The sequence below is a fragment of the Podarcis gaigeae genome (assembly GCF_964106915.1).
Source record: "Podarcis gaigeae genome assembly, chromosome: 7".
Classification (NCBI taxonomy): domain Eukaryota; kingdom Metazoa; phylum Chordata; class Lepidosauria; order Squamata; family Lacertidae; genus Podarcis; species Podarcis gaigeae.
Window position 1 is genome coordinate 7,748,846 of NC_139683.1, and position 24,620 is coordinate 7,773,465.

Genomic DNA, 24,620 nt, shown 5'->3' on the forward strand with positions numbered 1-24,620 from the left:
CTGGGTTTAATTTGATTCTCTGCCTCATAAGACAAGAGGATGCTCTTTAATAGGATATGAAGATAATTATCACTTCTCCATGGAGGAGGAGACTATTGTCATTTATGTCCCAGAAGGCTACAGTCATGAAGACTAGGTTCGTAATTGGTTCTGGAGGAAGCAGCTCATATCTCACGTACTTCTTTATCTGTACCAGACAAATGGAATAAATCAAGACCGCATCCCCAGATTTCTAATCAAGGCTGTCTAAGCAAGATAACAACTTCCTGGCCTTTTAACGGCCAAAAGCATTTGTCCCTGTTTGCCTTTTATTGGGGGGGGGGAGGTGTCTATTGGTGGGGAGACATGATTACCAAGGGCGGTAGGTTACGCAAACTAGGTGGAGGGGGCAAGCATTCAGAATCATTTCCTGTGACTCGTGGAAAGGTGCAGATCCACCAGTGTCATCCTCCTCCTCCCCACCTTCATTAGCAGGCAATTCCATGGTAACCCCCTGACTCTCACTCTAACTGTCACAACCACCGTGTTCGACTTTTTCTGCCTCTCTCTGACCCTCACTTCCTCTATGGTAAACCCCTGGGCTGAGCCTCAAAACCAGGTAGGTTCTGCCTCTGAGCTTTCTCATTGGTCAATCGACATTAACCATTTCCATCCCCCTATACAAACATAACCACAAGGAATGGTCAAATGCCACATCAGCGTCCCATTTATTCTTTTCATTTATTTCATAAAATTTATACACTGCTTGATTGCAAAAAAGAAAGAAAATACACTCCAAAGCAGCTTACAAATGAATAAACAGAAAAATCAAGAACAATCACAACCATACTTTAAAACATGCAAAAGTTAAAATACAGTACTGAAGCAGATTGAATAGAAGCTAAGCTTCTTTCCATGTTATATTGTACTTGCAGTATTATCATTTGAACTCCAATTAACTTTAATATCTATTTAATATCAATATGAAGCCATTGGATGTGGCCTTTAGGAGTTTTGGAACAAGGTATCAGCAGTGTGATGATGTTGACACGCAGCTTTCCCTTTCCATAACATAGGAATTGGGAGAGGCTGTGAAAGCTTTGAACCTGTGTCTGGATGCAGTAGGTCTGGATGAGGGCTGAATTCTATGAAGATGGGGGCTCTTTGTGTGGGTGGTTCCCATGTTTTGGAAATTGGCAAGTTCCCTGTTCTGAGTGGGGTTGCACTCTCTTTGAAGGAGCAAGTGTGAAGTTTGGTGGTACTTCTGGATACATCTTTGTCACTAGATGCTCAGGTGTCCTCTGTGACTAGGAGCGCCTTTTCCAGCTATGGCAATTCCTGGACAGGGATAGCCTGACCACTGCAAGAGCATATATTGGTAACCTCATGGCTAGATTACTGTGATGTGCTTGATGTGGGGCTGCTCTTGGGTCTGGTTTGGAAGTTCCAGCAGATGCAGTATGCTGCTGCCAGATTGCTGATGGGAGCTTCTCATTGAGAACATGTGAAGCCATTATTAAAACAGCTGTTCTGGCTGCTCCTGAGCTGGGTTCAAGATTCTTGTATTGATTTACACAGCCCTGAACAACTTGGCTCTAGGATACCTCAGGGATCACCTGAATGCTTATATTCCAGCTTGAGGAATTAGACAATTTGCATGAGCATCTTTGGTCTTTCTCTCTGCTGTTGAGGTTCATTTGACAACAAAAAGAATTTAAGCCTGGTCTTGTGGAACACACTGCTGATAGAAATTTGGTAGCCACTTTCTCTGTCAACTTTTAAGTTCTTGCTGATAACTTTTCTGTTCCACCAGGCCTATACGAGCAATTAAAGTACTTCCTCCACAATGGTCTATTGATATTTGTTGTTGTTGTTTAAAAATGCTTTTTAATATCCATACGGTCAGGAGGTCCTACACATGAGTAGGAGTCTGGCAGAGACACATGCCTGACTGGCATGTTCTCTCCCTCCTGGCTGTTCCTTTGGGAGATTCAAAAGCTTTCTCCAGTCTGAACACCACAGCAACTGATACCAAGATGCATCAGCAGCATAAAGGCCATCAGTGTTCAGACTCAGTAGTGCAGCCATTTGGCTAAACTACTTTTATTTACATATATATACTCGGAGCATTGTAACTCAGCTCCTTCCTCTTCAGCATCAGACTGCAAAGAAAGAGAACAAGGGACAAAAATCCTACATCATGGAAACACATTAATAAAAACACCCTGTCTCCGTCACTTCCCACAATGTGGAATGAAACATACACCGCCATGTGATAAAAACAATCCCATGACTACAACACAGGGAGTGAATCCTAACAAATACTGCTATTGGCATGTTCTATTACCTCTTTATTATTATTTTTAATATTGTTACAGTGGTACCTCAGGTTAATTCATTCTGGAGGTCGTTCTTAACCTGAAACTGTTCTTAACTTGAGGTACCACTTTACTTAAAGGGGCCTCATGCTGCCGCCGCACCACCACCGCCACCACTGTATTTTTTAGTTATTTTATTTTTAGTAGTTATATTTTTATTATTTTTATAATGTTGGAGTATTTTCAAAGCAGTTATCTGATGTATTTTCAAAAGTTTGGGACCTATATGTGTGTGTGTGTGAATATATATATATTGTTTGTTGTTGTTGTTTAGTCGTTTAGTCGTGTCCGACTCTTCGTGACCCCATGGACCAGAGAACGCCAGGCACCTCTGTCCTCCACTGCCTCCCGCAGTTTGGTCAAACTCATGCTGGTAACCTCAAAAACACTATCCAACCATCTTGTCTTCTGTCGTCCCCTTCTCCTTGTGCCCTCCATCTTTCCCAACATCAGGGTCTTTTCCAGGGAGTCTTCTCTTCTCATGAGGTGGCCAAAGTACTGGAGTCTCAGCTTCACAATCTGTCCTTCCAGTGAGCACTCCGGGTTGATTTCGTTCAATATGGAGAGGTTTGATCTTCTTGCAGTCCATGGGACTCTCAAGAGTCTCCTCCAGCACCATAATTCAAAAGCATCAATTCTTCAGCGATCAGCCTTCTTTATGGTCCAGCTCTCACTTCCATACATCACCACTGGGAAAACCATAGCTTTAACTATACGAACCTTTGTTGGCAAGGTGATGTCTCTACTTCTCAAGATGCTGTCTAGGCTTGTTATTGCCCTTCTCCCAAGAAGCAGGCGTCTTTTAATTTCGTGGCTGCTGTCACCATCTGCAGTGATCATTGAGCCCAAGAAAGTAAAATCTCTCACTACCTCCATTTCTTCCCCTTCTATTTGCCAGGAGGTGATGGGACCAGTGGCCATGATCTTCGTTTTTTTGATGTTGAGCTTCAGACCATATTTTGCGCTCTCCTCTTTCACCCTCATTAAAAGGTTCTTTAATTCCTCCTCACTTTCTGCCATCAAGGTTGTGTCATCTGCATATCTGAGGTTGTTGATATTTCTTCCGGCAATCTTAATTCCGGCTAGGGATCCAGCCCAGCCTTTCGCATGATGAATTCTGCATATAAGTTAAATAAGCAGGGAGACAAAATACAGTCTTGTCGTACTCCTTTCCCAATTTTGAACCATTCAGTTGTTCCATATCCAGTTCTAACTGTAGCTTCTTGTCCCACATAGAGATTTCTCAGGAGACAGATGAGGTGATCTGGCACTCCCATTTCTTTAAGAACTTGCCATAGTTTGCCGTGGTTTACACAGTCAAAGGCTTTTGCATAGTCAATGAAGCAGAAGTAGATGTCTTTCTGGAACTCTCTAGCTTTCTCCATAATCCAGCGCATGTTTGCAATTTGGTCTCTGGTTCCTCTGCCTCTTCTAAATCCAGCTTGCACTTCTGGGAGTTCTCGGTCCACATACTGCTTGAGCCTTCCTTGTAGAATTTTAAGCATAACCTTGCTAGCGTGTGAAATGAGTGCAATTGTGCGGTAGTTGGAGCATTCTTTGGCACTGCCCTTCTTTGGGATTGGGATGTAGACTGATCTTCTCCAATCTTCTGGCCACTGCTGAGTTTTCCAAACTTGCTGGCATATTGAGTGTAGCACCTTAACAGCATCATCTTTTAAAATTTTAAATAATTCAGCTGGAATACCATCACTTCCACTGGCCTTGTTATTTGCAGTGCTTTCTAAGGCCCATTTGACTTCACTTTCCAGGATGTCTGGCTCAAGGTCAGCCACCACGCTACCTGGGGTATACGAGACATCCATTTCTTTCTGGTATAATTCCTCTGTGTATTCTTGCCACCTCTTCTTGATGTCTTCTGCTTCTGTTAGGTCCTTTCCACTTTTGTCCTTTATTGTGGAAATCTTTGTACGAAATGTTCCTTTCATATCTCCAATTTTCTTGAACAGATCTCTGGTTCTTCCCATTCTGTTGCTTTCCTCTATTTCTTTGCATTGCTCGTTTAAGAAGGTCTTCTTGTCTCTCCTTGCTATTCTTTGGAAATCTGCATTCAATTTCCTGTATCTTTCACCATCTCCCTCGCATTTTGCTTGCCTTCTCTCCCCCGCTATTTGTAAGGCCTCATTGGACAGCCACTTTGCTTTCTTGCATTTCCTTTTCATTGGGATGGTTTTCGTTGCTGCCTCCTGTATAATGTTACGAGCCTCCATCCATAGTTCTTCAGGCATTCTGTCCACCAAATCTAAATCCTTAAACCTGTTCCTCACTTCCACTGTGTATTCATAAGGGATTTGACTTAGATTGTATCTTACCGGCCCAGTGGTTTTTCCTACTTTCTTCAGTTTAAGCTTGAATTTTGCTATAAGAAGCTGATGATCTGAGCCACAGTCAGCTCCAGGTCTTGTTTTTGCTGACTGTATAGAGCTTCTCCATCTTTGGCTGCAGAGAATATAATCAATCTGATTTCGATGCTGCCCATCTGGTGATGTCCATGTGTAGAGTCGTCTCTTGTGTTGTTGGAAAAGCGTGTTTGTGATGACCAGCTTGTTCTCTTGACAGAACTCTATTAGCCTTTGCCCTGCTTCGTTTTGATCTCCAAGGCCAAACTTGCCAGTTGTTCCTTTTATCTCTTGACTCCCTACTTTAGCATTCCAATCCCCTATAATGAGAAGAACATCCTTCTTTGGTGTCACTTCTATAAGGTCTTGTAAGTCTTCATAGAATTGGTCAATTTCAGTTTCTTCAGCACAAGTAGTTGGTGCATAAACTTGGATTACTGTGATGTTAAAAGGTCTGCCTTGGATTCGTATCGAGATCATTCTATCATTTTTGAGATTGCATCCCAGTACAGCTTTTGCCACTCTTTTGTTGACTATGAGGGCCACTCCATTTCTTTTACGGGTTTCTTGCCCACAGTAGTAGATATGATGGTCATCCGAACTGAATTCACCTATTCCCGTCCATTTTAGTTCACTGATGCCCAGGATGTCAATATTTATTCTTGCCATCTCATTTTTGACCACCTCCAACTTACCCAGGTTCATGGTTCTTACATTCCAGGTTCCTATGCAATATTTTTCTTTACAGCATTGGACTTTCCTTTCGCTTCCAGGCATATCCGCAACTGAGCGTCCTTTTGGCTTTGGCCCAGCCGCTTCATCAGCTCTGGATCTACTTGTACTTGCCCTCTGCTCTTCCCCAGTAGCATGTTGGACGCCTTCCGACCTGAGGGGCTCATCTTCCAGCGTCATATCTTTTATATGCCTGTTGTCTTTGTCCATGGAGTTTTCTTGGCAGGGATACTGGAGTGGCTTGCCGGTTCCTCCTCCAGGTGGATCACGTTTGGTCAAAACTCTCCACTATGACCTGTTCATCTTGGGTGCCCTGCTCGGCATAGTTCATAGCTTCTCTGAGTTCTTCAAGTCCCTTCGCCACGGCAAGGCAGTGATCCATGAAGGGGAATATATATATATACATACATATTGTGTGTGTGTGTGTGTGTGTGTGTGTGTGTGTATATATATATACACACGTCCACTATGCAAAGAACCTATTTTCTACATATTTTAGAATCTCCTTACAGACGATTGAAGTGGCATGATTTTCTCCCCTATTACATCTCTTACGGAAATATTTTAAGTTGATTTCTTTTTTTTAATGCCCTTCAGTCCAGTAGACTTTTACTATACCCCTGAAATGACACCAAAAAAAATAGCCACAGGAAATCACTTCAAAATAAGCAAAGAGCAATCAGAAAGTGAAGCAAACACCAAGTACTAAAAGCATCACATATCAGCAGTTGAAGAAATGAGATGAGGGTTCATCTCTGTTCCTCCCCAGGCATATACCATCAACAGTGAAAAGCAGCAGGTTTACCAAAAAAAAAAGAGGGCTAAAGGGAACATAGATTGTCATAGCCAGAGGTGTAATTGTGGAGCTCTCTGATTATTTTGAACGTATCACACCTGGGTCTGGATTGGGACATTATTGGCCTCCTCTCTGCAGCCTTCCTCCTCCTTGAAAAGCCTCTGGAGTATGACTTTCATGCTCTCCCTAGATTGACCGCTCTTTCTCTTCCCAACCAGGAAATAAATTAGTGGCTTAATGCTACTGTTTAGGCAGCAGCATAAGGCCCCAATGTGTAGGGCATTACGAAATGTAAGATGGGGGAAAGAAAATATTAAATAAAGGAAAGTAAATGGAAAAGCAAACAAGAGGGAAAAGAGGAGCACCATCAGGATGGCTATTAAAACATTTCCTTGCTGCCTCTGCTGTGATCTCAAGCAAAGTTTGATGAAGAGGATCAGAGTGGAGACAGTGATCAGCGGGAGGCAAAACACAGCACTCACCAGCAACTCGTACCAACGTAAAGCTACTCCAAGGTCTACAATGTCATCAAGGATGTTCACGAGAGTGAGCAGGAAAGCAAGGCTCCATATGATGGCGCACACAATGATGGACAGGTTGGGTTGCCGGCGACATCGATGCCAAATGGGGAAGATGACAGAAACACAGCTGTCGATGCTGATGGCTGTCAGCAGAAATTGACCGATGAGGTTCATGGAGAAAAAGCAATGGGCACTTATGATCACTAAATAGTAAACATTGAAATTGACAAGATGCGAATGAGAATTATCGAGGAAGACAATTATCCTCCAAGGAACTGAACCTAGGAGGACCCCAAGGTCAGCAACAGCCAAATTCAGGATATAGGTTGCGAAAGCAGTCCTTTTCATGCAAAATCCTAGAATCCAGATGACAGTCCCATTCCCTAAAAGTCCAAGGACGCTAATGAGGAAAATGCAGACAAGGATAATAATAACCGTTACATCATATGATGGTATTCCGTCAAAATAATCAGTATAGTCTGGGAGCTCGGTTGCATTGTGTACTCTATTATATTCCTCTTCAGCACCCAAAGGGATTGGAGAGTGCAGGCCATTATTGGCCATGATGTTCAATCTCTTCTCTTTCAGCTACTTCTTGCAGAGTCACCCACTGGGAAAAATAGAGAAAAAAGGGAAGTTTGTTTATGTTATAAAGCTGAGAAATATTGCACTGCTTCCTGCAGTTGGTTATAAATCTCTCTTTTTTGTTCTCATTGTCAATTGAAAGGGGAGAGATCACTGTGGAGTGCTGAGATCTCGCTTCAGTGACGTTACTTTCTTAGGGAGCAACTCTTTGGACTAGAAGCAGTCATAAATCAAGCAGGTTTAAATTCAGCTGGCATAAAGTTACGTCAGATTCAAACCCTGTTCATCAGCTGTGCTGCTTCTACCCTCTCTAAGCCTGGCAGAAGGAAAACAAGCCTTTAAGAACATATTCTATGCTGAGTTACCCAGTTACATGACTGAGCTGAATGGGCTTGAGATCCAGCCTAAATCCCCACTCTTTGGCCCCATCCTGAGAACAACCCCAGAGCATGCCTTTTCTAGGACTTCCATAGGATTCAGTCCAAGAAGCCTCAGCTGGCTGAGTGCCACATGAGCGAGAGAGATCATACAGCGAGATAAAACATTGTATCTCTTCTTTGTCCTCTTTTGGTTCTCACCCAATGTTACAAACCTTGACGTGACCCAGTTTATTCTGCAACATCTGCTAACACTCAAAGGACTCAATGATTCTGGATCTAATATTCTCTCCCTCCATCTGTCCCTCTGAACAAAACAATGGCCCTATACTGCGCCGGAGCAGAGCTTTTTCGGGCCAGAACTTTTCTCCAATTATTATTATTATTATTATTATTATTATTATTATTATTATTATTATTAAAAATACAGTGGTACCTCAGGTTAAGTACTTAATTCATTCTGGAGGTCCGTACTGAACCTGAAACGGTTCTTAACCTGAAGCAGCACTTTAGCTAATGGGGCCTCCTGCTGCTGCACCGCCACCGGACCCCGATTTCTGTTCTCATCCTGAAGCAAAGTTCTTAACCTGAAGCACTATTTCTGGGTTAGCGGAGTCTGTAACCTGAAGTGTATGTAACCTGAAGCGTATGTAACCTGAGGTACCACTGTACTGAGTGTTTCTCCGCTTGGCCAATCATGAGTGGGCAAGGGAGCGGCCCATCAGGACCCAGCACTCCTCCTTTTCGCCACGTGCTTCATCGTCACCCAAGCTCAGGGCTCCTCTGCAAAGTCTGGGGGCTTGCATCGCAGCGCCAACGGAGTGGGGCCATTTGATGCTGCCGCTCCCTCCTCCTTCGTCCATGTTGCTCCCAGGTGGCAGTTTCACTTGGAGGTGTACCACAGGTGAAACTGCTGCCACTCCTGAGTCCCTCTGCCACCTGGAAGCTGCCCTGTTTGTCCTTGCCAGCTGGAGAGGCAGGGCAGCTCCGTGGACTGGCAGAACTGACGGGGGGACTCTTTGGGCTCTGGGGTGGGTCATTTCAGGGTGCTCCCCATTATACGTGATTTTGCGCATGTGCAGGGGCTTGTAATGGTACTCCCGTGTAAATGGGGAGCCATCTGTACTACAATGGGGCTCACTCCAGATTAAATTGTGTTAGGATTACATCCTTAGACAAGGAGGCAGGCTTTATGTTTGGAGGTGCCAGAACAAAGTTATCTGGAATACAATTAGTCATGTAGGGTTTTTTTTAAGTAATTACTTGATGGGGGGGGGGGAAGCTGCTCCCTACACCTCCCTGGCGACACCCATGCATAGACATGAATAGAAACTTCCTTCTAGCATCTCAAAACTTGTGGTTCTAATGTTTTAGTTTTCAAAGTACTGTACCATCAAGTCCCACATTCGGTACTTCCTTCACGTCCACGAAGGATAGTGATCGTGTCTTATTTCTTCCCCCTGAGGAGTCAAAAGATAGAAGGAGACTCCATCAAGCACGTATCAGTTGTCTTCTGGTGGTTCCAGAAAGTTTCACTTCCGTAGAGAAGAAGAAGAGTTTGGATGTGATATCCCGCCTTTCACTCCCTTTAAGGAGTCTCAAAGCGGCTAACAATCTCCTTTCCCTTCCTCCCCCACAACAAACACTCTGTGAGGTGAGTGGGGCTGAGAGACTTCAGAGAAGTGTGACTAGCCCAAGGTCACCCAGCAGCTGCATGTGGAGGAGCGGAGACGTGAACCCAGTTCCCCAGATTACGAGACTAACGCTCTTAAGCACTGCACCACACTGCACCACCACGTAACGACAATCATTCGTCTTACCTGTAGGAGAAAAAGCAGCGAAGATCCTTCAGTCCCGGTTGAACTACGTTACTTCCAGCACTGAGCGACACACTTGCAGCCAGATCAGAAACTTGTTATCCAAAAGGAGCCTTGGGGAGCAAGCAAAATGAAAGCCAAACCCAGCAGGCTATTTGAGGATATGAAGACGCTCTCTTGAAAACCTGATACCGACTGAGTTAGGAAATGAAAGACGGGGCAAATGAAATAGTTCAAACTCCGCAAATTTCACAGTAGTAACAGCAGCAACCGGGACAGAGCGATGCGACCCCATTGCTCTCAGAGTGAGGCTAATTTTGGAAGGAAGATACTAAGTTTGGCAGGCAAATGGGAAGGGAAGTGAGGAGGCGGTGCCTCTGGGAAGGGTCTGCAGCGTGAATGAAGGGTGTGTGTGAAACGATTTAGAGTGGAAGCTGGAAGGGACCTTGTGGGTAAGGAAGAAAGCCTAAAGAGAAGAGGGCACTTGGAGGGACCTCAGGGATTGTCGCAAATTCTAGACAACCCTAAATGCCCTTTCTAAGAACTGAATCTATTGAGCGCAGACTTCCTTTGCAGTGAACAAGTCATAGGGTTGCTCAGAGAGAGATCCCAGGACAGGTCGAATATCCCAAAGGAGAGTGGTGAGGATTTGTCACTGGAAATGGAACAGGGAAGGAACTAGCAGGTGAGGAAGAAAGAGAAAAGGAGAGAGTTTTTTAATAAAATAAAATAAATATAAATTCTGATTTATTGTGGGAATAGTCAATTTCTATGCAGTCCGCAGCAAAGCAGTTCAGGGACATTGTCTGTAACCTTTTCACTGCAAAGAGTCTAGCTTCTAAACGTGAAGGATTTAGCTTTGCTACCTTTGCTCTGAGCACATTCTTGGCTGTAGGAAGCAAAGGAGGAACCAGATCTCCGTTTGCATGGAGAAGGTCCCAGGTGTCATTCTTGGCATCTGCAGGTAGGGCTAGGAAAATCCCTGCCTGAAATGGTGGACAGGGGCTGCCAGCCATTGCCGACCAGCATCTCCCACCTGGCATTCTCCAGATGATTTGGACTACAATTCTCATCATCCCTGACCATTAGTCATGCTGCCTGTGGATAGTGGGAGTTGGAGTTTGCAGGGTATCAGGTGGGTGAAAAGGTGTGCTAGGCATGGGGAGCCTCCAGCCAGCAGGCCAAACAACGAGACCTAATTTTGCTGGTAAGGCTGTTTCTCCCAAACCTCACCTGCCTGTCACACACATGATATCATATGTGATATCAACTCTGGGGCATGTCAAGAATACATGACTAGAAAGGAACTATCAGGAGGTAGGTTTGGCATGTGGAGCTCACTGTCAGCTGTTTGGTACAGACAGCGAGCCCCTTTAAAGCTGTCTCTTTGCTGGAAGGATTTGGCTGCAAACTCTGCCTTCAAATGTATGGGTTCCCACCCCCTTTTGCACACTTGCCAACCTCTCTGCAAATAAGAAGAAGGGTTTGGATTTGATATCCCGCTTTATCACTACCCTAAGGAGTCTCAAAGAGGCTAACATTCTCCTTTCCCTTCCTTTCCCACAACAAACACTCTGTGAGGTGAGTGGGGCTGAGAGACTTCAGGGATGTGTGACTGGCCCAAGGTCACCCAGCAGCTGCATGTGGAGGAACGGAGACGCGAACCCGGTTCACCAGATTACAGGCCTACTGCTCTTAACCACTACACCACACTGGCTCTCATAGAATCATAGAATTGTAGAGTTGGAAAGCTCCATCTAGTGCAACCCTCTGCAATGCAAGAATCTTTTGCCCAGCGTGGGGCTCAAACCCACGACCCTGAGATCAAGTTCCGTGCTCTGCTCGGTCTAAAAGGAAGGGGGAAGAAATCCTGTTTGCAGTGCAGTTCGGATCCAAATCAGTATACAGTGGTGCCCCGCAAGACGAATGCCTCGCAAGATGGAAAACCCGCTAGATGAAAGGGTTTTCCGTTTTGGAGGCGCTTCACAAAACAAATTTCCCTATGGGCATGCTTCGCAAGATGAAAATGTCTTGTGAGTTCCTGTGGGGTTTTTTTCCTCCCCCCCCCTTTTCCTAAGCCCTAAGCCGCTTATCAGCTGATCCACTAAAAGCTGCTAAACCGCTAATAGCGCTAATCCGCTAAGCTGTCAATGGTCTTGCTTCTCAAGACGAAAAGACCGCTATACGAAGAGCCTCACGGAACGGATTAATTTCGTCTTGCAAGGCACCACTGTAATTGTATATGATATAAAGGAGATTCCTGTATCCTAATTTATTAGCTACTTGCAGGAAACAAAATTACTGCTTCAGAAGCTGTAAGTGGCTGCCCCAGAGAAAGTGGAGGCTGTTCTGTTAGGACAAATGAGGCAATAACCCACCAACCTCTTTCTGTCTGCCTTTCAACTTCTTTCTCCTTAGTTGACCCTTGTAGAACTCAACAGGGAGGAGGATGGAACAGAAACCCAAAAATTGTTGACTCGGGCTGTCATTGGTTCTGGCTCCACGAATTATTGGGCTCGATACCATCCACCTCAATGGTTCTGATGCATGTCAGCCACTCCTGCCCAGAGGTATCCTCTTCTCACTGCATGGATAACAGAACCTAGTAACAGAGATGATATTGTGGATCTTCTTGCCCTATCTGAATATTGGTTGGCTGGTTGTATTTATATCCCATCCTTTTGTTCTTTCTTTTTATACTGCCCTCTCAATGTAAAACACACACACACAAACACACCCAAAATCCCCAATTACAGTCCCTAGCAAAAACCAAGTGTAAACACTGTAAATTCAGATATAGAAAATGTAAATACAAATAAAGTGACAAGGGATCACTTTTAAGTAAGTTCCATTTTTTCACCAAGTGTGTGTAATATTTGAAGGGAGGGGGATAACCTTGTATAGTAAGTGTTCAATGGATTGAAACTGGCTGTTAAAACATTTCCCATTTATTCCTAAGTATTATTTGAAAGAAATTAGAAAGAGGAGGAGGAAGAGACCAGCAGGCGGATGAAAAGAGAAGGGAAGATGAAGGAATAAAAGGCACAAGTTTCTCTATTAGAGGAGGTGAAGGAGAAAAACCGAGACTGAGAGCTCCCAGGTCAATTTTAGCCCCACTTGGCCAAGTACGCTTGTCTTTTTATAGCTGCTTCTGAAATAACATACTGTGCAGGGGAGAGGGAGGGGTGTTGAATGGAGAGAAAGAAGACCCTAGATTGCGTGTGCTGCCCACGAGGTCCAAGTGGAATGCAATGCTATATTATGGGGGGTCCAGTAGATGGCAGCATTTGCCTGTTGAAATGGTCCTTGTCACCCACTCCCCTCCCCCCCCATTTTGGCCAGCTCCTAAGCAGATGCAGGTCACTGAACTTCCAAGATTTAAGTTTATACGGAACATGATTTTTGAACTTTGAGACAATGCCTTTCCCATAGAACTATTGGTTCTCTACCCATCCTTTGTGATTGTGTTGCATTTTTTCCTATGACATACTTTTTGCACTTAATTGGCACCTTCTACACAAATTAAGCTGCAATCCATTACCCATTTAGGCTGGAGTAAGCCCCATTGAACTTAGTGAGACTTATACCTGAGCGGACATTTGCAAGGCTGCACTGCAATGCCCATTCTATTAGGAAACCTAATTGTGCCAATCAGCTCTGCAGTTCATCAGTTGACATTTTGCTAGATCAATCAATCAGGTTTATTGCAAGCCTGAAGGCATAGTAAAAACAACAACAACAGATAATAAATGCATCAGCAAATCAGTATCAATGTTCATCATAACAGTTACGGTAAGTACATTGTTGGCAGAATATAATCCTATCTTGCCATAGCAATTTACTTTTAATAAAATTTATCCTCAAAGACATTCCTAGCAACTCTTTCTATAGCTGTGGGGAACTTCCTTCTCTTAGACACTAACCAATTCCAATACAGGCCATCTTCTGGTACGGCCACAAGGTTTTCCAAACAATGTTATTGCTGGCTAGTTTTGAATTGTTGTTGTTGTTGTTGTTTTCCCACCTTTCTCCCAAGTTGGGATTCAAGACAGCTAGCAACTTTTAGAAACACATTATAAAATACAAAGCAGTAAAAACAAACTAGTTAAAAACAATAGTTGAAATACATTAAAAGATTTAAAACCAGCAATTTAGATTCAAGGATGCTTACACACCTTAGGATGTTGAAGACCAAACCATAGGCAGTTGCTTGAAATCAGCCATATAACATTAAAAACCAGGAAAGGGATTAGGAGAAAGCACCATAGATCAGTGAGAGAACAACTGCCTTGCATGCAGAAGGCTCCAGGTTCAATCCTTGGCCTCTGCCTCCATTAGCCATTGACGGATTGCAAGGCCAGCCCTACCATTTGACAGGGTGAGGTGACAGCTGCAGGTGGTGGGTGCTAGGGAGTGGGGTAGGATGTTTGAAGACATGTCATATGACATGCCTGTCATATGACATGCCTGTGCCCCTTCTGAGATCAACTGCAGTGGGAGACAACATCCCACCACCAAATTTCTAACACATGGAATGAAAAGTGGATGTTATCTTGTCCTTTTCCTCTGGCAGCAACATGTCTTTGCCCTGCTCTGCCAGGTTCTGCTGGTTTTTTTTTCCTGGCTGCTTCAGCAACATCATTACGTTTTAAGGAAATTTATTTCCAAATATTTTTCCAAGGGATGGTATATACTTGGAAAGTTAATGGGAGTCCTGAATGCATGATTCTACAGAAGGCTATATCTTGGAAATTAATACCAAGTAGGTTTTATCTTTGTTTTAACAGGGAGTATAACTGTTCAATTGTGTCTCTGATCCTGCATTTTGGAGTGGCCCTAGTCCAACCCAGATCTGAACCCCCAAATGCCCAGTCATGAAATTGCAGGAAGGGTGGGAGTGAGGAGGAATATCTCCTCTCTCCCACACATATGCTTACTTTGAACTAACACACCTGTTGCAAGAACTTTGGAGCTCCTCGTCATTCCTCCAGCCCCATTCTTTGCTTCCAAGCTGCTATAACATATTTCAGAAAGGGTACTCTTTAAATTGGGGAGAAAAGGGATAATCAAAGGACTAAGACAAGCATCATGTTGCTGTAGTCTTGCTGCTACCATCCATCTGTCCCAGGAACCAATGGAAGATTTCACTTTTGTAGGTGAAGTCAAACTGTTGGAGAGTCACAGCGCCTGCTGTGGCTGTAGAGACCAATACAGGAGAGACATGTTTTGTTGCAGTTGGGGCAGATGAAGGTATCCAGTTATGCTGCTGCAGATGTGATTCTTCTCTTTGTGTTCCTCCAAGTGGTCATTCTTCCTCTGGTCACTGCTGTGGATGCACAACCTGGCTATTTGTCTCCAAGCACTGAGGTCATCTGCAGAGATTCCCACATGGCGGGTTTGACATTGCCAGCCTTTGCGTTCTGTTTGCAGACATCTTTGTAATGAAGAGTTGGTCTGTCAATGGGCCAGGTGTCTGAAGCCAGTTCCCAATAGAACACATCATTGTGGATCATGCAATACATTGGGGGGGGGTGTTGTCAAGTGAATGCCTAATAGCTAAAGTTGGGATTCCCCTAATGCTTTTGAGTAAGGAAGGTGCTATGGAAAAGTCCTTTCTATCTTCACAAGGAAACCAGCAGCCCAGAGCAAAGGATGAGAGTGAAAGGAAAAGTAACTGAATTAAAACTTGGCGATGGGGAGGGGGAAAGTGAGGCAAATCACTGGATTCTCCAGCAGACCCCACAAGGCCAATCACATTGTCACTCACCTTGTCATGGACATGGGGGGGGCATGTGGGTGGGGCTGTGGTCTAAACCACTGAGCCTCTTGGGTTTGCTGATTGGAAGGTCAGCGGTTCGAATCCCCGTGACAGGGTGAGCTCCCGTTGCTTTGTCCCAGCTCCTGCCAACCTAGCAGCTCGAAAGCACACCAGTGCAAGTAGATAAATAGGTAGCGCTGCAGCAGGAAGGTAAACAGTGTTTCCATGCACTCTGGCTTCCATCACAGTGTTCCGTTGCACCAGAAGCGATTTAGTCAAGCTGGCCACATGACCTGCAGACAAACGCCGGCTTCCTTGGCCTGAAAGTGAGATGAGCACTACAACCCCATAGTTGCCTTTGACTGGACTTAACTGCCCAAAGGTCCTTTACCTAATTTTTTAAGCTTTAGTCATTGGGAATCACCAGTAGGTCTGCCATCCTCCCTCTGTACCCCACCAAATCTTACACCTAGGGTTCTTCTTAGGTTGTGGCCTTAGGTTGCGGTTGATGGTACCCTATATGGTCGCCACCTCTGGCCTCTTGTTGAGGGGCATTGGGGGGATGGGTTTACCAGCAGCATGGAACTGCCTCCTCCCTTGTTAGGGATGGGGGTGCCCAGTCTCCACACCACACCCGACAGAGGGCCAGATCCACATTCAGGGTAAGGGGGCTGCATAAAGCTTGTCACCATTTAATCATGTATATGTCAATTGGTCAGCATTATATTTGATCAGTACCTCACCCAGCCTTGACTGGATGATCCAGGTGATCATTTTTATGCACCAGTGTTTTCTCTGATTATGTTTCTTACTTGTTTATTAATTCTCAGATAATTATAAACTGGAGTTATCACTGGGAAACATTTTTTTTTCCCATTTTCTGTTGCATGAGAGTTTTCAACTGTTGTTATATGTTCTTTCAATGCTGAATTCAAATCTGGAATTGATTTTCGTGTACATGCTATAGTTATCTTTCAATTTCTGACTTTTGCCGATTTATCATATTTACACTGGGGATAAGTGGACACTGAAACGTTGATCTATCCTAACCACATGGTAATTATTGTTCTGCAAACTTAGTTTTTTTTTATTTTTATAGTTTTGTAACCTAAATATTTGTATTTTTCAGATTGGACCATGGCTTCTTCAAGTAGACAAAAATGTGTAATGTGTATACTGTGTATTCCAAGGGAATGCATTTTTTTGCATACTTTCAACTGTACATAGATATACACGTCATTTTCAATGCTATACATGTCATGTTCAATGCTATATAAGTCACTTACATTTATACTCATATTGTACTACTTTGGCTATGTGTTTAATAAAATATTGGATTCTTGCATTGTGAATAACAAAGATTAGGTTGAAAAGTGAAAAACATGAACTACAAAAAAAAAATAGAGCTTACAGAACAAAACCAACTTCAGATATGAAATCAGCACATCGAAATTAGGTTAGAACAACTGCAGGTGTCAATGCAACAAAATTTTTGTTCCCCAGTGAAAGCATTCACACCATGGGGATTTTCCTGATTGAAGCTTCCTCTGATTTCTGAGTTCTCCACCACATGCTTTGTTAAATCCATATATTTAAGGAGATTATGCTCCCTTCAGATCTTGAACCTACCACCTTTTCTTCTCTCTGTATCATTTAATACTGATCATAGGCTGCATGCACACCACACATTTAAAGCACACAATTTCTCTCAAAGAATCCTCCCAACTGTAGTTGTTGGAGGGTGCTGGGAACTGTGGCTCTGGGAGGGATAACTTACAGTTTCCTGAATTGTTTGGGAGAAGGCATGTGCTTGAATTGTGCATCAAATGTATGGTGGGTAGGCATCCCTAGTGGTGAGCCCTTTGGACTTAAAAGCCTTTTGCAAAGATGCACATAATTTATAAATATTACATATACAGTGGTAGCTCTGGTTGTGAAAGGGATCCGTTCTAGAGGCCCGTTCGCAACATGAAAAGAACACAACCTATAGCGTCATGTCTGCACACGCGTGGGTTGTGATTTGCCACTTCTGCACATGCGTGTGATGTCATTTTGTGCGTCTGTGCATGGGCATGCACAAGCAGCGAAACCCGGAAGTAACCCTTTCTGGTCACCACGGGACGTAACCTGAAAGAACGTAACATGAAGCAGACGTAACATGAGGTATGACTGTATACAGTGTGGAGAGAGAGAGAGAGAGAAAGCATGGCCAATGGCCAGGGATGATGGGAATTGTAGTTCAGCACCGTATCTTAAGGACTGTCACATGGAAGACAGAGCAAGCTTGCCTGCTCCTGCTACAGAGCATAGGACTCGAACCAATGGCTTTAAGTTACAAGAAAGAAAAAGAAAGTCTCAAGAAAATAGATCAACCCTGAATTATAAAATAACACAACAAGAGATTGAAGATGCCATTCAGAATATGCAATTGGGCAAATCTCCAGGGCCAGATGGGCTTACCTCCAAATATTATAAGACATTGAAAGACTATTTGATACATCCATTAATGGAGGTTTGCAATGAGATTATGGAGGGGAAGAAAGCACCGGAATCGTGGAAAGAAGCTTTCATCACATTGATACCTAAATCAGAAACTGAAAAGACACAACTTAAGAACTACCGTCCCATCTCCCTTCTAAATGTGGATTACAAAATTTTTGCAGACATTTTAGCCAGTAGATTTAAAAAAGTTCTAAATGAAGTGATTCATAAAGATCAGGCAGGCTTTCTCCCAGGTAGACATTTGTTTGCCAACACAAGGGACATTATTGATATTTTGGAACTTTTGCAAACAAACATTAATACAAGAGCAGTGTTAATATTTATAGATGCGGAGAAGGCCTTTGACAACATTTCATGGAAGTTCATGAAGAAAAACCTGGAAGGGATGGGAGTGGGACGGGGATTTGAAAATGGGATAGATGCAATCTATTCAGAACAAAAGGCTAAATTGATAGTTAACAATGTGGTGACGGAAGAGTTTAAAATTGAAAAAGGAACACGACAAGGTTGCCCTATTTCCCCTTTGCTATTCATTTCGGTCCTGGAGGTGCTCTTGAATATGATTAGAGGGGACCGGTTGGTTGAAGGAATCCAGGTCGGAGCGAAACAGTATAAACTCAAGGCTTTTGCAGATGACCTAGTTTTGACCTTACAGGAGCCAGAATCTAGTACGAAAAGGGTATTACAATTGATTCATGAGTTTGGTCGGGTGGCGGGATTTAAGCTAAACAAACAAAAAACTAAGGTATTGGAAAAAAACTTGACATCTTCAGAGTCAGAAAGGTTTCAGAAAGAGACAGAGTTAAATGTGGTTAAAAAAGTAAAATACCTAGGGGTAAACATAACAGCAAAGAATCTGAGTTTATTTAAGGATAATTATGAAAAGTGTTGGTCAGAAATTAAAAGGGACTTTGAAAGTTGGTCAAGATTGAAACTTTCCTTGCTGGGCCGAATTGCTTCTATAAAGATGAATGTATTGCCAAAGATGCTGTTTCTCTTTCAGACTTTACAGATTGTGGATAAAATGGAGTGTTTCGGGAGGTGGCAAAGAGATATCTCCAAATTTGTTTGGCAGGGCAAAAAGCCCAGAATTAAGTTTAAAATATTAACTGATGCTAAAGAAAGAGGGGGGTTTGCCCTGCCAGACTTAAGGTTGTACTATGAATCAGCAGCTTTTTGCTGGCTGAAAGATTGGCTGCTTCTTGAAAACACTAATGTTTTAGATTAGGAAGGCTTTAACAATGCTTTCGGATGGCATGCATATCTGTGGTATGACAAGGTCAAAATTCATAAGACTTTTAAGAACCATATTGTTAGGAAAGCAGTGTTTAATGTCTGGACAAAATACAAAGACTTATTAGAAAATAAGACCCCAAGGTGGCTGTCACCTATGGAAGCTAAGGCTCTGAAAAGAACCAATATGGAGGTCAAATGGCCGAAGTATTGGGAAATACTAGAAAAAGATGGAGATAATTGGAGGCTGCAGAGTTTGGAGAAACTAAAAGATAAAGTGCGAGATTGGCTACATTATGCTCAGATTAAAGAGGTTTTTAAATTGGATAAAAAGTTAGGTTTCCAGGTGGAAAAATCGAAGTTGGAAACAGAACTGTTAGAACCTAAGACTAAGGTACTCTCAAGAATGTACAACTTGCTGTTAAAATGGAACACACAGGATGAAACGGTTAAATCAGCTATGATAAAATGGGCACAGGATATTGGGTATAATATCATGTTTGCTGATTGGGAAAGGTTATGGACCAGCGGTATGAAGTTTACGGCATGTAATGCCTTGAAAGAAAATATTATGAAAATGATATATAGGTGGTACATGACCCCAGTCAAGCTTGCAAAAATATATCACCTGTCTGATAATAAGTGTTGGAAATGTAAGGAAACTGAAGGAACGTTCTTTCACCTCTGGTGGACTTGCCCTAGGGTTAAGGCTTTCTGGGAAATGATATATAATGAGCTGAAAAAGGTATTTAAGTATACCTTCCCTAAGAAACCAGAGGCCTTCCTTTTGGGCATTGTTGGCCAGAGGGTGTTAAAGAAGGACCGAACATTTTTCATGTATGCTACAACAGCAGCAAGGATACTTGTCGCCAAATACTGGAAAACTCAAGATTTGCCCACGCTGGAAGAATGGCAGATGCAACTGATGGACTACATGGAACTAGCAGAAATGACCGGCAGATTCCGAGACCTGGGAGAGGAAGCAGTGGAAGAGGATTGGAAGAAATTTAAGGACTATTTACAAAAACATTGTAAATTATATGAGTGCTAAGAAGGATGCGAGATTGAAAATAACACGGCAGCATTAAGCTAGTTGAAAAGAATATGAGAATGAGCGAATTTTAAGAGAAAAATAAATTTTGAATAATTATTATGTTTAAATTAGGTATTTAAGATTTAGATAAAAGTATTCAAAGTTAGGGACACAATATTGGAAATTTATAGAATAAGAATGGAAACAAGGTGATAAATTGCTGGTTTAAAGTTGTATAATTTTGGAACGCAGGAGCCAGAGATGTGAGAAAGTCCAAAAAGCAAAGAAAATATGGCTATTATAAGATGTTAATTGTATTTCTGTGTCTTTTTCTGTTTTGTTTTCTGTTTATTCTGGTTTCTTTTTTATTGTACTAATAAAATCTCTAATATTTTTTTTTTTTAAGTTACAAGAAAGAAAATTCCAACTAAGCATCAGGAATAACTTTCTGACATTAAGAACTGTTTGACAGTGGGACGGACTCCCTTGGGAGGTTCTGGACTCTCCATCACTAGGAGTTTTAAAGGAGAGGTGTGTGGGGGTGGTCTCTCTCATGGATGCTTTAAGCTGAGATGCCTTCTTTGCAGGGGGTTGGACAAGATTAAGGTTACCAGATTTTTTTCAGTGAATCCAGAGACACTTTTCAACTTCCTATTAAATAGATGGATTTTGTCAGGGGACTGATTTGTAAATCCGGGGACTGTCCCTGGGAAACAGGGACGTTTGGTAACCTTAGACTAGATGACTTTAAAAAGGTAAAGGTAAAGGACCCCTGACAGTTAAGTCCAGTCGTGAACGACTCTGAGGTTGCAGTGCTCATCTCACTTTACTGGCCAAGGGAGCCAACGTTTGTCCGCAGACAGTTTTTCCGGGTTATGTTGCCAGCATGACTAAGCCGCTTCTGGTGAAACCAGAGCAGCCGACAGAAATGCCTTTTACCTTTCCCGCTGGAGTGGTACCTATTTATCCACTTGCACTTTGACTTGTTTTCAAACTGCTAGGTTGGCAGGAGCTGGAATGAGGAACGGGAGCTCACCCCATCACGGAGGTTCGAACGCCAACCTTCTGATCGGTAAATCCTAGGCTCATGGTTTACACCACAGCACCACCCATGTCCCTTAGATGACTTGGGGGGGGGGTCTATTAGTCTATGATTCTATGGAGGGTCAAAGGTTCCTCACTCACTAAATTTCAATCAGAGTAGATCGACTGAAATTAATAGATCCAAGTCAGTTGTGACCATTAATTTCAATAGGTCTACTCTGGGTAAAGGTTAATAGACTACTGCTCCAAGTAACCACACACACCAATCTGGATGGCAAAATCTTGATTGAAAGAAGCATGTTGAGTGAGCATGAATGATTTTGTATCAATTTAAAATGCTTTTTTGTGTGTGCTATAAACAGGGAAGCCAAACTTGCATCAGGGAAAAAACTATTCAGAATCTTCTGGAAGGCAAAGGATATTATATAGGACCATAAAGTATCGTTAATCCTTGCTTTCTGCTTGCAGAAACATATGAGACAAAACTAGGGGGCACCAGCTGATATCTCTCTGCACCTCACAACAGATGCCTCTGATCAAAGCTGCCCCCAAAATAAGAACCTGGGAATTTTCTACAAGGGTGGAGTGGCGGCTCCAGCCATCAAGCCACGGCTGAGCCACCTCCCAAAATATTCCTGCCATGGGCCTTTTAATTTAGACCACAAGCTAGAAAGCAATTTGGTAAGAATCTTCTCATCTCAAAATAACATTCCCCCCTCCCTCTCCAAATCTGATAAGATGCATAGCCTGCCTCCCCATTGTTTTTCCTCTCTTCAGCTTAAACCTCAGCTCAAAATACCTGAATCTGTATTTTCAAAGGGGGAGGAGGATTTTTTTACAGAGCTAGAGTCATATTTCTATCCATCCAACACCCCTCCTTCTCCCCTGCACAGTAAGTTATTTCAGAAGCAGCTATAAAAAGACCAAAATACTTGGCCAAGTGGGGCTAAAATTGGCATGGGAGCTCTCAGTCTCGGTTTTTCTCCTTCACCTCCTCTAATAGAGAAACTTGTGCCTTTTATTCCTTCATCTTCCCTTCTCTTTTCATCCGCCTGCTGGTCTCTTCCTCCTCCTCTTTCTAATTTCTTTTGATTCAAACTGACACCAATGAATTCTATCTCTCTCAGTTCCTTCTCACCTGGTTGATAGGTGAGACATCTGCTGGGAAAGGTGGTATCAAAGGCGGTGATCAACTCTGGATTGAGTTATGCTCCTCTTTAAGATCAAGGTTGGACTCAGGGTTGTTGATGAACTCTTGGGGTCCTCCTAGATAGTTGATTGAGGATTAGGTGATTGCAGTGGCTTGGTGGGTCTTCCACCTGTTCAGCTGGGATTCCAGGTATGGACCGCTCTTGGGCACAAGTAGCCTAGCCATTATGATTTATGCTGTAGTTAGACTACTGCTATGCCAGGCCTCGCCAAACTTGGCCCTCCACCTGTTTTGGGACTACAATTCCCATCATCCCTGACCACTGGTCCTGTTAGCTAGGGATGATGGGAGTTGTAGTCCCAAAACAGATGGAGGGCCAAGTTTGAGGATGCCTGTGTTATGCATTTAATATAGAAGACTGGCCAGCTTAAAATACAGCTACTAGCCACTGCTTTGTGGGCAGTGGCGAAGCTGCATGCTCCACTACTGGGGGCGGAGAGCAGGAGGGGGTGTGGCTGGCACTCCCAGGGGCGTGGCATGCCCCCACGAGGGCGTGTCAGGCATTCTGGGGGCGTGGCGTGCCACCTGTGGGGGCATGGCACCCGGGCTACGGGGGTGTGTGCAGCGCGTGTCCAGGGTGGTGGCGCTGTGATGGCACCCTACCGGAATAGTGGTGCCAGGGGTGGTCCGCTCCCTCTGCACTCCCGTTCTTCTGCCTGTGTTTGTGGGACCAGTCATTGTGAACCTATCTCACCATGGTATAAACAGATTCACTGGTCCTTGAGCCATTTCATATCACAATCCAAAGTGTTGATGCTGACCTTTTGAAGCCGGATATAGGCTTGGTGATTAAATAAGCACAAATACTTCCATGTCATCCACCTGTGCACTCAGGTCTACACCAGAGACCTGGGTGTCCTACCATTAATGGTGATACCTGGGCGAAGGAAGGATCTTCTTTGTGGTGGCACCCAATGTATTGAAAGTGCTCCCCAGAGACGTTCAGAAAGTGGCTCATCTCAGAACCGCGCAAAGACAATTTTAATTTTTTTCACTTTGAAAAATTGTAGATGTGATTATTTTACCCCTCTGTGCTCATTGTATTTAAGTTTTGCAATCTGGTTGCTTTTATTGTTGTAACAATGGAAGCAACATAACAACAACAACAACCTTGTACCCAGCCCATCTGGCTGGTTTCCCTAGCCACTCAGGGTGGATTCCTACAGAGACTAAAAATACATTAAAACGTCAGTCATTAAAAACTTCCCTATACATGGGACATCTTTTATTTTGGGACATTTGCTTTTATTCTGCTGTTTCTCTTTTATTTAATGTGGTACTCAGATCAAACTTTAAAATAATACTTATGACTAATTTGGGAGTGTTCTTACAACTTTAAAGGGGCTTGCTGTCTGTAAGTGAGCTCCACATGCCAAACCTTCCTGATAGTTCCTTTCTAGTCATGTATTCTTTACATGCCCCACAGTTGATATGATATCATGTGTGTGACAGGTGCATGAGGTTTGGGAGAAACAGGTATACCATCAGAATTACCAGTAGATCTCATTTGGCCAGCTGGCTGGAGGCTCCCCATTCCTAGCACACCTTTTTCCCTACCTGAAACCCTGCAAACTCCAACTCCCACTATCCAAAGCCAGCATGACTAATGGTTAGGGGTGATGAGAATTGTAGTCCAAATCATCTGGAGAATGCCAGGTGGGAGATGCTGGTTGGCACTGGCTGGCAGCACCTGTCCACAGTCGCAGGCAGGGATTTTCCCAGTCCTACCTGCATATACCAAGAATGACATCTGGGACCTTCTCCATGCAAACCGAGATCTGCTTCCTGCTTTTCTTCCTCCAACTAAGAAGGCACCCAGTACAAAATGCAAGAAAACTAAATCCTCTACCTCTTGGACTCTTGGCAGCCAAAATGTTACAGTCCAGTGTCTTGTCCCAGAACTGCTTGACTTGGGACCCTGCGTAGAAGATAATGATTCCCACCCGAATTCAAACTCTCTCCTTTTACAGTGGTACCTCGGGTTAAGTACTTAATTCGTTCAGGAGGTCCGTTCTTAACCTGAAACTGTTCTTAACCTGAAGCACCACTTTAGCTAATGGGGCCTCCTGCTGCTGCCGCACCGCCAGAGCACGATTTCTGTTCTCATGCTGAAGCAAAGTTCTTAACCTGAGGTACTATTTCTGGGTTAGCGGAGTCTGTAACCTGAAGCGTATGTAACCCGAGGTGCCACTGTATCTTTCTTCCTCAGCTACTAGTTCCCTTCCCGCTCCATTCCCAGAGACAAATCCTCACCGCTTCCCTTTCTGTTCCGCATACCTGTCCTGCGATCTCTTTCAG

General features: G+C 43.5%; 1 protein-coding gene across 1 annotated transcript; it reads right to left on the reverse strand.

Annotated features, from left to right (window-relative positions):
* Positions 1-704: 704 nt before the first annotated feature.
* Positions 705-24,590, reverse strand: LOC310849228 (proto-oncogene Mas-like). The gene is made up of 8 exons (XM_083749364.1): positions 24,576-24,590; positions 23,084-23,199; positions 22,251-22,378; positions 14,691-14,914; positions 13,130-13,254; positions 9,546-9,655; positions 5,855-7,373; positions 705-2,579 (listed from the first exon to the last, which is right to left on the reverse strand). The coding sequence occupies exon 7, from the start codon at positions 7,325-7,327 to the stop codon at positions 6,335-6,337; it is 993 nt and encodes a 330-aa protein (XP_083605490.1). The 5' UTR covers positions 7,328-7,373; positions 9,546-9,655; positions 13,130-13,254; positions 14,691-14,914; positions 22,251-22,378; positions 23,084-23,199; positions 24,576-24,590; the 3' UTR covers positions 705-2,579; positions 5,855-6,334.
* Between the last annotated feature and the right edge of the window lie 30 nt (positions 24,591-24,620).

What these genes read in the sequence shown, in the direction of transcription:
- LOC310849228 (XM_083749364.1), bottom strand. Translation starts at nt 7,327, where the DNA reads ATGGCCAATAATGGCCTGCACTCTCCAATCCCTTTGGGTGCTGAAGAG.